Below are 15,392 nucleotides of genomic sequence, written 5' to 3' on the forward strand. Positions count from 1 at the left end.
AGTGGCTGGAAGCCCTGGCACACCCATTTGCTTGTCTCTATCTGCCTCTTTCTCTCTCTGTTTGTCACTCTCAAATAAATATATAAAAACAAAAGGAGGGTTGGAGAGATGGTTTGGTGGTTAAGCACTTGCCTGTGAAGCCTAAGGACCCTGGTTTGAGGCTCGATTCCCCAGGACCCACGTTAGCCAGATGCACAAGGGGGCGCACGCGTCTGGAGTTCGTTTGCAGTGGCTGGAGGCCCTGGTGGGCCCATTCTCTCTCTGTCTCTGTCACTCTCAAATAAATAACTAAAAATGTATTAATTAAAAAAAAAAAAAAAAAGAAAAGGAGAGAGAAGTGAGAGAGAGAGAGGAAGAGAGTGAGAGAGACAGAGGGAATTGGTATGCCAGGGCCTGAACTACTGAAATCGAACTCCAGATGCTTGTGCCACCTAGTGCGCATGTCCAACCTTGCACTTGTTTCACCTTTGTGCGTCTGGCTTATGTGGGATCTGAAGAGTCGAACATGAGTCCTTAGGCTTCGCAGGCAAGCACCTAAACTGCTAAGCCATCTCTCCGTTGCTCTCTCTTTAATGGGGTGTTTCTCTGGAGGCCCCTTTGCTATAAGAAACTCCACACTACATTCACCCATCTAAGGCATGTTCCTCTCTCTGACTCAGGTTCCAGCCCTGGCCTCCAATCAGAAGGTACCTCCACCCTGGCTCTCTGCTTGGCATGTGCTCATTCTGTAGGCATTCTTTGTGGACAGGTATCTTCAAGTGAGCCTGGGCTGGTTACCATGGAATTTTATTCCAAGAAGTTTTAGAAGTGCAGGTCATGGGGCAGGGGAGATGACCCAGGAGTTAAAGGTACTTGCTTGCAAAGCATGCCAGCCTGGGCACAATTCCTTAATATCCACGTGATGCCAGACGCACACTGTCAGGAGTACATTTGTAGCAGCAAGAGAACGCAGGCCAGGGGATTCTCCTCTCATTTTACTCTCCCTAGATATGTGTGCGGAGGCCAGAGAATAACCTCGGGTGTCAGCCTCAGAAGAGCACTGTCCACTTCTTATTTATTTATTTATAAGAGACAGAGAGAAAGAAAGATGCAGAAAGAGGGAGAGAATGGGCACGCCAAGGCCTCCAGCCACTGAAAACGGACTCCAGATGCATGCGCCACCTTGTGTTTATGTGGGTCCTGGGGAATTGAACCTGGGTCCTTTGGCTTTGCAGGCAAGTGCTTTAGGTGCTAAGCCATCTCTCCAGCCCTCCATTTCTTTTTGAGTCAGAGTCTCTCATTGGCCTGGAGCTTGTCAATTAGGCTGGCCAATGAGCCCTGATGATCCTCTTCTCTGCTTCCTTGCTAATGGGATTAGATGTGCATCACCCACCATGCCTGGCTTATTTACATTGTGTGGGGTCTGTAGAGTGTACATATGTGTGTATGTACCAACCAAGGGTCTGCATGTAGAGGTTAAATGACTGGTGTTTTCCTCAAATTATCCTTTTTTTTTTCTTTTTGATTTTTGAAGTAAGATCTCACTCTAACCCATGCTGACATGGAACTCACTATGTAGTCTCAGGGCGGCCTCAAACTCATGGTGATCCTCCCAAGTACTGAGATTAAAGGCATGAGCCTCCACACCTGGCTCCATGTTATTTTTTTGAGACTGGATCTTTCACTGAACCCATACTGATTTGACTAGACTAGGCAGCAATTACCAGAGGATTCTCCAGGCTCTACTTACCCAGTGAAGGGATCATAAGCACGTGTCCCCATGCGCTACTTTTTCATTGATTCTGAGGATTGAACTGAGGTCCTCACTCTTGTGTGACAAGCACGTCACTGAATGAGTCATCTCCCCAGCTCCGTGAATGTGACTTTTCATAGTTCCCTCATTACATTTCCTGACGTCTTGTGGTGCAGCTTGACTAAAGATCACTTTAGCTCTTTTCCCATTGAAGATACTGAGCTCCTTATCCTATCCTGACCTTGTCTTTCATTCTGTCTAGGGGTGATAGTGCCAAAATGGCTGTCAGACACTTTTCTAAGTCTGGGCTAAGATTTTGTTTAACAGGGCTGGAGAGATGGCTTAGTGGTTAAGGCGCTTGCCTGTGAAGCCTAAGGACCCATGTTTGACTCTCCAGATGCCACTTAAGCGAGATGCACCAAGGTGAGGAAAGTGCAAGGTTGCACATGCCCACTAGGTGGCGCAAGTGTCTGGCAGTCGAATGCAGTACCTGAGGCCCTGGTGCACCAAATCTTTCTCTCCTCTCTCTCACTCTCAAGTTAAAAAAAACAGAAAGATTTTATTTAATAGATTTAATAAATCTGGAAATTAAAATTTCATTAGAAGTGTGTTTTCTTTCTTTCTTTCTTTTTTTTTTTGGTTTTTCAAGGCAGGGTTTCACTCCAGCCCAGACTGACCTAGAATTCACTACGGAGTCTCAGGGTGGCCTCGAACTCACAGCGATCCTCCTACCTCTGCCTCCACAGTGCTGGGACTAAAGGCGTGCCCCACCACACCCGGCTATAATAGTGCTTTTCCTACCAACCAATAACTTTGGGAAACTGGCTAGAAGGAGATAGATTTTTGTCCATCTGACCTACAGCTCCTCAAGACAATATTACCTTTGTTTATTCTGGGCCATTGTCACCTGTAACTGGTCCGCCCACATCTGTTACTCATCAGCCTGATCCATTCCCTCGCTGTGGCCTTGTACAAAGAAAATCCACCCAATAAACATCCTGACAGCTTTTCATTGCAGGCAGTGAAATCCAAAAGGGGCTTGAGAAGGGTCTACAGACTCGATTCCCTGATTCTACCCCTCCTTATCACCACTGCCCTCAGACAGCCTATACTCCTATCACACTGCCCTCCCCTAAACCCTTCGAAGCCACTTCGCTCTCTCTCTCTCTGTGTTGTGGATATGTATTCCTATTCACACGAGCGCATGGCTGTGTGCTGGTGTGCACGTGTGCACGGTCACAGGACACACCTCAGGTGTCACCCTTTACTTCTACTGTCCACCTTATTTTTTTTTTTGAGACAGAGTCTTTCACTGAACCCATATTGTCTATTTCTTATTTATTTATTTATTTGGGGCATAGCAAAGAATATTCATTCAATACAAGATTTAAAACAACCAGGACAAACACCAAATTCGGTAGCTTCAAGGCAAACAACTCTAGTCAGTGACAAATCTCCAAGCCTGATAATTCTAACCAGCAACATGTCTCTGGTATTCCAATTCCCCCCCTCCCTTCCCGCAGCTTACTCACAGTCCTGGAAAACTTCATCAGACCAGCAGCTTTCCTTAGCAGCCCTCTTGTGGTCCTGACATCCCTACTAGGTCTCCACTGCAAGCCATGGTTCATCCTCATGGCCCCATGAGGTCTCCAGGCAGGCAACCAGCAAACTTACTTCACACTGCCCATGGCCATTTCCAAAACACAAAACTGTGTTGCAAACTCAATGACCCTCTCTTTCCTGCATTTATTTTTTTTAAAAATTTTTTTCAGTTTTTTTTTTTTTATTAACAACTTCCATGATTATAAAAAGTACCCCATGGTGGGCTGGAGAGATGGCTTAGCGGTTAAGCGCTTGCCTGTGAAGCCTAAGGACCCCGGTTCGAGGCTCGGTTCCCCAGGTCCCACGTTAGCCAGATGCACGAGGGGGCGCACGCGTCTGGAGTTCGTTTGCAGAGGCTGGAAGCCCTGGCGCGCCCATTCTCTCTCTCTCCCTCTATCTGTCTTTCTCTCTGTGTCTGTCGCTCTCAAATAAATAAATTAATTAATTAAAAAAAATACCCCATGATAATACCATCTCTTCCCCCCATCTTATTTATTTATTTATTGAGTGAGAGAGAATGAGCACACCAGGGCCTTCAGCTGTTGTGAATAAGCTCCAGACGCAGTGCCCCTTGTACATATGTGCAACATTGCACACTTGTGTCATTGTGTGTCTGGCTTATGTGGGGCCAGGAGATTCGAACATTAGTTCTTAGGCTTTTCAGGCAAGCGCCTTAACTGTCTCTCCAGCCCCATACTGTCTATTTCTTTTTGAGACAGGGTCTCTTATTTTATGTGTGCACTGGGGACCAAACTCAGATCCAAAAGCATGCAAAGCAAACACTTTACCCATTGAGGTATCTTGCCACCTCATGTGCTCTCACTCGTTACCTCTGGTCTCAGCTCAAATTCACCTTGTCAAAGAACTTTTCTTTACTTCCCTATTTAATTTAGACCCCTAGTCGTTATAATACCATAGTGCCCTGGCTTTTCTTTCATACTGCTTATAATTAAAATGTTGATGTGCTTTTATTTGTTTCTTGTCTCAATTTTTAAAATATACATATATAATTTGAGAGAGAGAAAGAAGCAGGGGGTGGGGTGGGAGTGAGGGACACAGAGAGAGAATGGGCATACCAGGGCCTCTAGCCACTGTAAATTAACTCCAGATGTATGTACCCCCTTGTGCATGGCTAACTTGGGTCCTGGGGGATTGAACCTGGATCCTTTGGCCTTGCAGGCAAACGCCTTAACTGCTAAGCTATCCCTCCAGCCCTCTTGTCTTAATTTCACTGGAAGGCTAGTCTATTACCTGGGGACAAGGAAGGCGAGGTGGATGCATAACAACCATGCATTATTTAGATGAATAAAGTGACATTTCCTAAGTTCTTACAGCACACATAAAATCACAGAGCTGCAGAGGGATTCAGCACTTTACAGGACCCTTGAGTTAGTTTAGCTACTTAGAAGCCAAGGACTTTAACAACAATAAAAACTAGCCAGGTGTAGTGGCGCACATGCCTTTAATCCCAGCACTTGGGAGGCAGAGGTAGGAGGATCACCAAATTTGAGGATACCCTGAGACTACATAGTGAATTCCAGGTCAGCCTGAGCTAGAGTGAGACCCTACCTAGGGGGGGGGGAAAAAAAAAAAAGAAAAGAAAAGAAAAAAAGAAAGAAAAAAGAAATGTCAAGGTTGCTAGAACAATATGATAAATAAAAATATGATAAAAACTCAATTTGTAACCATGATGAAAAAGGATCAAATAATCCTTGGAGGAGATGGTAACAAGAGAAACAAATAATGAAGGGGAAAAAAGAAATAAATTCTGGCTGGAGAGATTGCTTAGCAGTTAAGGCACCTGCCTTCAAAGCCAAAGGACAGGTTCTATTCCCCAGGACCCACGTAAATCAGATGCACAAGGTGGCACATGTGTCTGGAGTTTGTTTGTAGTAGCTGGAGGCCCTGGCATACCCATTCTCTCTACCTCTCTTTCTCTCTCCCTTTTTTTTTTTTTATTTTTATTTTTCTGAGGTAGGGTTTCACTTTAGCCCAGGCTGATCTGGAATTCACTATGTAGTCTCAGGGTGGCCTTGGATTCACGGCAATCCTCCTACCTCTGCCTCCCAAGTGCTGGGATTAAAGGTGTGCGCCACCATGCCCAGCTCTCCCTCTATCTCTCTCTCTTTGTCTCTCAAGAAAAAAAAATTAAATAAAAGAAATAAGTTCCACTAACCTTGAGGAAGCTGAAGAACTCCAGTACTTATGCCTGAGACCAAGTCGCCCAACACATACTCCTTGAACTTGTATGCCGGCAACCACTTCGTTATGGGCAGAAACATGTAAATGATATTTCTTATTTTTTTAGGTGTACATCTAAGAAGAAAGACAGAGATACCATTTTTTAAAAAAAAAAGTGAGAAAAATCTCTGGCGACATCATACTGAAGCATTTTCTATTCCTCATATCTGCGATTGGTGATTTAAGATGTTGTTCCATGGGGAAGGAGTCAGGGATAGGAAACTAGGCAGAGAACTGAAGCATCCTTTGAGACAAGTGGAGGAGGTGGGCAGTTCAGAGAACCCAAGAACGAGTCGCTCATGTGAGCCTTTGCACAGCAGAAATCCCAGAAAGCTGGCGGAATCTATGATCTTCACGTGGACTACTCAGTCGCCAACACGGACTGGACCACGGCGGATGGTCTTTGCAAATCGGGAGCGCTCATCCCTCATTCTCCCTCCATGTCGCTGGAGAGATTTCATTTACACAACTGCCTTTGCTTGTTTCACAGCAGAATCTACGGCAGAGGCAACAGGTTAAAGCACAAAACGTACGTGAATGCCTGTTTCAGCTTGTCCCCGATGGAATCAGAGACCTTGTCCTTTGGGTGCAGTCTTTCCTGAAGGACTGGGTGACTAAAGATGGGCCTTTCCACGCAGTATGTCTGGGCTGCCGCAGGGATTTCATTTTCCTCAGCATGATCCATAGTACTTCCAAGGTCTTCATCAACAGCAGGAGACAAGCATTTCTGGAACGTCACTAAAGGGCAAAATAAAAGACTCCATCTTAGATGGCAAAACCTTAACTGATGAGTGTCTTAATCATCTCTTCCTGGGGTACCCTAGGTTTTGAGAACTTTTTGGGCACTCCAGAGTGCCTCAAGTATTGTTCTGTATACAGTTGACTCTCATAAACAATGGAACAAAAATGAATAAAAAGCAAGCCTGACTTAGTCTCTCCCATCGGAATAAATGGTCAATATGTATGCCTTCAACAAAGCTCATTTTAGTTCAGCAAATAAATACTGCAATCCATTGCCTCTAGCCCCATATAAGGTGTAGCAGTTACCTTCTTATTTGCTGGGACAAAATACCTGACCAGGAGCTGGAGGGATGGCTTAGCAGTTAAGGCATTTGCCTGCAAAGCCAAAGGACCCAGGTTCAATTCCCCAGGACCCAAGTAAGCCAGATGCACAAGGTGGCACATGTGTTTGGAATTCGTTTGCAATGGCTGGAGGCCCTGGCACACCCATTCTCTCTCTCAAATAAATAAAACTAAAAAAAACAAAACAAAACAAAACAAAAACCCTGACCAGAAATAGATCATAGAAAAAAAAGTGGGATGGGGTTATTCAGCTTACAGTTTCAAGGGCAAATTTCAAACCACAGCAGGGCAAGTGTGGCAGAACAGAGGCTGGTGGTCATATCCTGTCACATCAGCTGGGGGGCAGCAGAAAGAGTGAGCCAGCCAGTGAACATCCACTACGGCTGGACGGACGATTATTAGTGACACACCTCCTCCAGCAACGCTCCGTCTCCCAACTGTTTTCCCAGCTGGGGATTGAGCATGAGGCTTAATCACAAACACATGAGGTTTGGGAGGGGGTATGTCACGCCACATTCAAGCCACCATATAAGGGTGAGTGCAAATGAGGCCAACTCTGACCAGCAAGCAGAAAAGATGGTAAGATTGGTCCTTCAATTGTCACCAAGTCTCTGAAACTCCATTCTCAATTCTGTTGATTAGTACTTAATCTTTGCTTCAGAGAAGAGACTACATCACCATGAAGGAAGTCCCTGGTGATGTAAAATAATTATTTATTTATTTGAGAGAGAAGGAGAGGAGGAGGGGGAGAAGAAGAAAGAAAACAGATAGATAGATATTTACAGAGAGAGAGAGAGAGAGAGAGAGAGAGAGAGAGAGAGAGAGAGAGGCAGATAGACAGACAGACAGACATGCCAGGATCTCCAGCCACTGCAAACGAACTCCAGATGCATGCACCATGTTACAAATTTGACTTGCTAAAACCTGGGTCTTTCGGCTTTGAAGACAAGTGCCTTAGCCACTAAGCCATCTTTCCAACCCTTCCTGGTGATTTTTTTGTTTTGTTTTTTGAGGTAGGGTTTCACTCTAGCCCAATATGACCTGGAATTCACTATGTAGTCTCAGGGTGGCCTCGAATTCACAGTGATCCTCCTACCTCTGCCTCCCGAGTGCTGGGATTAAAGGCATATGCCACCATGCCTGGCCTCTCCCTGGTGATTTTTGAAGTAGGTTACAGGTTAAAAACATCAGTGCAATATTATAATCTTATTTTAAAGTTGGTTATGTTGTCAAATGTTAAACTAACACTATGATGGTTGATATATCTTTCCCTTGCTACACAGTGAGAGCTACTTATATGAATAAAATATATAATTATAGAATAAAAATCCAACATGCTTATGGAGATGTATGTAAGAATAATCACAGTAAAGTTATGATAATAAGTAACTGGAAAAATGAAAATGTCTACTTGCAAGCAACAAAATGTATTTTGTTATATGCGTAAATGGTACACTAAATCATAATTAAAAGTAACACAGTGATAATGCATCATCATTGATCTCAAAGACTTAACTTGTAAAAAAAATGGAAGATGCAACTAGATAAATATATTTAGTAAAATAGCCAAAGGTCCCAGCATTTGGGAGGCTGAGAAGAAGCTAAAGTTCAAGGATAGCCTGAGCTACATGGCAAATGTTAGGCCTGCCTGGACTGTATGGCAGAACCCTATTAAAAAAAATCATTCATGGTGGTAGTAAAATAATAAACATAAACATTCCAGATGGTTTCACCTCTGGAGAGAAGGAAGATGACCCTGTGAAGGGTCAGTCAATTGTCTTGCAGTAACTGCATCTGCAATGCTTTAGGTTGATCATTAAAAAAAAAAGAATGGGGGCTGAGGAGATGGCTAAGTGGTCAAGGGTGCCAGCCAAGGTTCAATTTCCCAGTACCTACATAAAGCCAAATGCACAAAATGGCACATGCACCTGGACTTTATTTGCAGTGGCAAGAAGCCCTGATGCACCTATTCTCCCATTATCTCTCTGTATCTTAAATAAATAAAAGTATTTAAAAAAAATGGAAGCTGGGTGAGGTGGCGCACGCCTTTAATCCCAGCGCTCAGGATGTAGAGGTAGGAGGATCGTCATGAGTTTAAGGCTAGCCTGAGACTACATAGTGAATTTCAGGTCTGCCAAGATTAGAGTGAGACCCTACCTAAAAAAAAAAAAAAATGTGAACACAGGTGGCCATTATGGGTTGGATGATTGAATTATAAGGATTCTGCCCTCATAAATGGGATAAGATGTACTTTGATGGAAGGAGTTTGGGGTTTGTCTCCTTACATCCCTTCTGCTAGGTGTGGACAGAGAGCTCCTCCCTTCCAGAGGATGCAACAGGGTCCATCTTAGAGGCCTTCCCAGCATTCACCTTGATCTTGGACTTCCCAGCCTCAACTGTAAGAAATACATTCCTCCCGCTTATAAATAAACTTTTTTGTTTATTTTTATTTATTTATTTGAGAGAAACAGAGAGAGGGGGAAAGAGGTAGAGACAAAAAGAGAGAGAGAATGGGCATGCCAGGACCTCCAGCCATTGCAAATGAACTCCAGACGCATGTGCCCCTTTGTTCATCTGGCTAATGTGGGTCCTGGGGAACTGAGCCTTGAACCGGTGTCCTTAGGCTTCACAGGCAAGCACTTAACCGCTAAGCCATCTCCCCAGCCCCCACTTTTTTTTTGAGGTAGTGTCTAGCTCTAGCTGAGACTGACCTGGATCTCGTTATGTAGTCTCAGGATGGCCACAGACTCACAGTGATCCTCCTACTTCTGCCTCCTGAGTGGTGGGATTAAAGACGTGCACCACCACGCCTGGCTACATTTTGTCACGGTGGTACAAAGTGAACCAAGATGGGAAGAATAAATCTGGCAAGGGTGGGTTTTATTGCAGAATCTGGTAGAGATCAAGTGTCTTTTGCTTCAGGTTAACAAGGCTGATTGGCTGCCTCTCACCTAACTTGTATGGCTCTAGAAACCAACGTGAACTAGTAGATCTGTCTTTCTGTCTGTCTTCTTCTCTTTCTCCAGAGTCTCACTACATAGACCAAACTGGCCTCAAATCTCGAATTGTCCCACTTCAGCTTCCTTAGTGCTGTGATTATTGATGTGTGCCCCCACAACTAATGCCACCCTTATCTTTGTATTTATTTATTTATTTTGTTTTTCAAGGTAGGGTCTCACTCTAGCTCAGGCTGACCTGGAGCTCACTATGTAGTTTCAGGGTGGCCTCCAACTCAAGGCGATCCTCCTACCTCTGCCTCCCGAGTGCTGGGATTAAAGGCGTGTGCCACCATGCCTGGCTGCCACCCTTATCTTTACCAAGCTGTTTGCCTATCCATAACACAAGAAGTCTTCATTTCTACTCACTAATCTAAAGGCAGATCACTATGCCTTCCTTTCCCCTACACCCTCAAAGTTTCTTTATTTCATTAACCAGGGCAATGCGCACGCTTGAAGAGCCCCAGACATTCAGATGTTCTGGTGGGTGATTGACATGGAAAATACTGGTTTTCAGCTCTGGCTGCACCTGCATCAACTCAGTGACTTCAAAAATTCACTAAAGCCTGGCTTCACACTGATGCTTAGAGCTCAGCCTCCAGGCAGTGTGGGGTCCAGGCACAGGGTTTTCAAAGCATCCTAAAATGACTTCAAGCAGTTCATAGTGATCACCACCAGATTATAACATAGGGAGCCAGAGAACTAGAGATGAAAAAGACAAAGGACTATCACAAAGAAACAATTTTTTATTACTTTCAGGTAATTAGTAATGAATCACTAATATAATTAAAACCAAATGAAATTCTTTTTTAAAAAATATATATATATTTGTTTATTTGTATTTATTTATTTGAGAGACACAGAGAGAAAGAGACAGATAGATAGAGAGAGAATGGGCACGCTAGGGCTCCACCCACTGCAAACAAAGTCCACATGCATGCACCCCCTTGTGCATCTGGTTTACGTGGGTCCTGGGGAATCAAGCCTTGAACCGGGATCCTTAGGCTTCACAGGCATGCACTTAACTGCTAAGCCCCTAAATATATTTTTATTTATTTGCAAGAAGAGAGAGAGACAGAGGGAGAGAAGGGGCACACAGGGGTCTCTTGTCTCTGTAAATGAACTCCACATGCATGTGCCACTTTGTGCATCTGGTTTTATGTGGGTACTAGAGAACTGAGCCTTGGCAGGCAGGCTTTGCAAGCAAGTGCCTTTAACCACTAATCTTCCTAGCCTGAGAGATAATTTTTAAAGCATTGTATCATATGATAATATCATAGTATATGCTATAAATTAATATGCTTACTAAATGTTCCGGAAACCACTTTGAAAGGAAGAATTTCAAGCATAAGGACATGATTTTTCATAGAGCAAATGCTTTTCCTGAACACACAGAGCAAAGAAAACATATTGAAAGCAATAAGGGAAAAGCACTTAGTCACCTATAAAGGCAAGCCACTCAGGACAACAGTAAACTTTAACGGCCAGAAGAGCTTTTTTTTTTTTTTTTTTAAATTAAATTAAATTTTATTTATTAGAGACAAACAGAGAGGGAGGGAGAGAGAGAGAGGTTGCACCAGGACCTCTAACCACTGTAAATGAATTCCAGACACATGCATCACCATGTGCATCTGGCTTACATGGAATCTGGGGAATTGAATCTGGGTCCTTATGCTTTACAGGCAAGTGCCTTAACCACTAAGCCATCTCTCCAGCCCCAGAAGAGCTTTTAAAGTACCTAGCTCTGAAAGACAACTACGGCCAACTGAGACTGCTGTATCCAGCTAAGCTATCTGTCATAATTGAAAGGAGAAACCAGAACATTCCGTGATAAAAACAGGTTAAAGGAATAAATACATGAACAGTAAGCCAGCTCTACAGAAAACACCAGAAGGAATCCTTCGGTCTGAAAAGAAGAAAAAGCACATACTACGAGACCACAAGAAAGAGTTAAAACCTGTTCAAATAAAAGTTATTGCAAGAGAGTGATAGAAAAACAATAAGCACTAAAAATCAAGAATGGTGGGAATAAACACGTCTTTAAATAGTAGTACAAATGCTTCTCTGAACTGGCCGTTTTCATGCTTAAACCTGGCTGTGTACTGGCGCTCCCCCAATAGGGTTAACGACACCCAACACCTCACTCTAATAGCAGGGCTTCTGATGGAATCAGGCTGGGAGGCAGGCAGGGAGTGAGCCTTTAAAAGGCTGGTGGTTCTACTCTGGGACCAGGATTGGAAGCCAGTGACTCAAGCTAGAGGTGGTGGCTCTCATATATATATTTTTTAATGACTATTTTTAAAATTTTATTTATTTGCAAGGAGAGAGAGAGCCTCTAGTCACTGCAAATGAACTCCAGATGCATCTGGCGTATGTGGGTCTTGGGGAATCGAACCTGGGTCCTTTGGTTTCACAGGCAAACACCTTACCCGCTAAGCCGTTTCTCCTGGTGGCTCTTGTATTTAATTTGAGAACATGGGAGGCTGAGGCAGGAATACTACTGTGAGATCAATGCAGCCTGAGCTATAGAACGAGACCCTGTTTCAAAACCAAACCAAACCAAAACACAAAGCCACTGACTCCAGAGATGGCAAAACACCTAACAACTCATTTATCAACCCACCCTAACAGGGGGGAAAAAAAGAAAGAAACGTCTAAATAGAGTGCAAACAAATTGTGCAAATGAGTTATATCAGAACCTCTTCTTATGTATGTCTTTGAAATATTTAAGTAAGAAATGACAAGGAGGGCTGGAGAGATGGCTTAGCAGTTAAGCGCTTGCCTGTGAAGCCTAAGGACCCCGGTTCGAGGCTCGATTCCCCAGGACCCATGTTAGCCAGATGCACAAGGGGGCGCACGCGTCTGGAGTTCGTTTGCAGTGGCTGGAAGCCCTGGCATGCCCATTCTCTCTCTCTCCTCTTTCTCTCTCTGTCACACTCAAATAAATACAAATAAACAACAACAACAACAAAAAAATATGAGATCTTATTCATCTGTAGGTAAAACTTAAAAAAAGAAGAAAAAAAGAAATGACAAGGAGAAATATTTAGGCTTCTCAATCAAAGTCTTGTTTCTGTGCTTATATTCTCACAACAAAGGAGTTGTGCCTGGCTGGGCATTTCAGGCAAGTGTTGCCAACTGTCATGACCACTGCACTGAGGACTGAAATCAGGAGCAAGGGTCAAAGAAATTTAGATCCGAAACATTAGACAGGTTTAGGAAGGTATGGGTGGGTGTTACTTTATCTGTAGGATTATCAGAGAAAATGGAAGAGGCGGTAAGTCTGCCTTTCAGATATATAACACTTTTTTATTTTAGTAATCTCAGTATTAGATGGTGATGTCTCACACTTCTTAGAGTAAGAACCACGCACCCCCTGTTTGGAAAGCAGAGGAGGCTCAACAAGAGGAGAACCAACCCTGCTCACTTCTGTACTGAAATAAAAGCTCTTACTTTCCTCAGCTGCGATTTACTTTTTGATCACTCTATTGATTTAGGATTGACATACAAAGATTGCACAAAATTAAACAACTTGAGAGATTAAAGGTATACACTTACACATATCCATGACTTCTAAGGGTCTCCCCCAACTCTTCTTTTTTTTTTTTTTTTTTTTTGAGGTAGGGTCTCACTTTAGCCCAGGCTGACCTGGAATTCACTATGTAGTCTCAGGGTGGCCTTGAACTCACAGCAATCCTACCTCTGCCTCCACGCCCAGCTCCCTCCACTCTTTTTCTTTTTCTTTTTTTTGGGGTAGGGTCTCACTGTAGCTCAGGCTGACCTAGAATTCACTATATAGTCTCAGGGTGGCCTTGAACTCATGGTGATCCTCCTACCTCTGCCTCTCAAGTGCTGGGATTAAAGGCGTGTCCTACCACCCCCAGTTTCCCCCCACTCTTTATTTTAATTTTGTTTATATTTTTATTTATTTGAGAGCAACAGACAGAGGGAGAAAGAGGCAGAGAGAGAGAGAGAGAGAGAGACAGACAGAGACAGAATGGGCACTCCAGGGCCTCCAGCCACTGCAAATGAACTCCAGACACATGGGCCCCCTCGTGCATCTGGCTAACGTGGGTCCTGGGGAATCGAGCCTCGAACCAGGGTCCTTCCGCTTTACAGGCAAGCGCTTAATGGCTAAGCCATCTCTCCAGCCCACCCCCACTCTTTATTATTGTGTGATATGAACTCTTTAAAAATATTTTCTTATTTCTTATATATTTCAGGAGGGAGGGAAAAAGAGGGAGGGAGAAAGAAAGAGAGAGAGAGAGAGACAGATAGAGTAAGAAAGAAAGAATGGGCATGCAAGGGCCTCCAGCCACTTAGTAAATGAACTCCAAACACATGTGCTACATTGTGCATCTACTTTACATGGGTACTGGGGAATTGAACTGGGGTTCTTTGGCTTTGTAGGCAAGCGCTTTAACTGCTAAGCCACCTCTTCAGACCTGTGATGTGAACTCTTAGCATAAGATGTACCTTCTGGAGGGAATTACCATGGGATATATTTTTATAATCATGGAATATGTTAATAAAAATTTAAAAATTAAAAAAAAAAAGATGTACCTTCTTCGTAAACATTGTGAGCATACAGTACTGTATTGCTAACTAGCTGCTATGTGGTATTGATCTTGGGGATTTATTCTTACCTAACTCAAACTGCCTTCCCTTTGACTATTGCCTCTCTAGCAATGCCCTTCCCCTTGGTCCCTGGCAACCATCACTGTGGTGGTTTGAATGTGAATGCATGCCCCCATGGACTCAGATTTTTTTTGTGTGTGTCATTCCAGTTTATCAAAATGAGTAAATTTATAGCTTTATTTGCATACAGAAAGGGCACAGGAAAACAAGTATGTATACAACAGTTGTGTGGCTGAGCAGCACTTGTAAAAACTCAACTATCTAGAAATAGTTGCCTCCAGCTTAGCACATTTAAGTGTTTGGACTTTTAAAATACTGTTTCAAGTTTGTGTTTATCACGACAAAGGAAGAAGCCAGACCGAAAAATATGCCATAGATAATTGACTCTTATTAAACATAAACCCACAAGACTTTTAGCTTGGACTGCTTGGGGTAACCAATAGAGGCTCACAAGGCCACCTTCTTGTTTAAATCCTGAGCAGTCATTTTCTTCTTCCACTTAAAGGTAAGCTTATATGTGGTTCAGATTTTTATTAAGCTTGTAATTTGGGTCTCCAGTTGCCTGGCTTCAGTAGGTGTCACTGAGAGGGGGGATCCTGGGATCTGGCCCAAAGGTGTGCAGGGCAGCCTGAGCTCTGGGGGTTCCTGCTTGCTACTGGGGTTGTGCCTGCTGTTTTCTCTTTGGTGTTGCTGGCTGCTGGGGGGTTCCTCTCTCTGCTTGGATTTATGCATAGGAGCCAGCTTCGTACACCATTGTGTAACTCCCTCTGGATCTGTAAACTCGAAATAAATCCCTTTCTGCCCCAACTGTGCCTGGTTTGGATTTTCATCCCAGCCATGTGGAGCTGACTACTACACCACCCTTCCCTCCACCTGTTTCCTCATCTTTAGATAATATTCTTTTATTTAATTTTTATTTATTTATTTGAGAGTGACAGAGAGAGAAAGAAAGAGGGGCAGATAGAGAGAGACAGAGAATGGGCGCGCCAGGGCCTCCAGCCACTGCAAACAAACTCCAGATGCATGTGCCCCCTTGTGCATCTGGCTAACATGGGTCCTGGGGAACTGAGCCTCGAACTGGGGTCCTTAGGCTTCTCAGG

The 15,392-nt window shown here is 43.7% G+C and overlaps 1 protein-coding gene across 1 annotated transcript in view; it reads right to left on the reverse strand.

Moving 5' to 3' along the window:
• Positions 1-15,392, reverse strand: part of Slc26a5 (solute carrier family 26 member 5) — a 58,351-nt gene that overhangs the window by 36,890 nt on the left and 6,069 nt on the right. The window contains exons 2-3 of the mRNA XM_045135883.1: positions 6,109-6,313; positions 5,511-5,650 (exon numbers count right to left, since the gene is read on the reverse strand). Of these exons, the coding sequence (XP_044991818.1) occupies positions 5,511-5,650; positions 6,109-6,260 (292 nt within the window). The 5' untranslated portion in view covers positions 6,261-6,313. The remainder of the gene's footprint in view (positions 1-5,510; positions 5,651-6,108; positions 6,314-15,392) is intronic.

The sequence above is a fragment of the Jaculus jaculus genome, chromosome 16 (genome assembly GCF_020740685.1).
Source record: "Jaculus jaculus isolate mJacJac1 chromosome 16, mJacJac1.mat.Y.cur, whole genome shotgun sequence".
NCBI lineage: Eukaryota > Metazoa > Chordata > Mammalia > Rodentia > Dipodidae > Jaculus > Jaculus jaculus.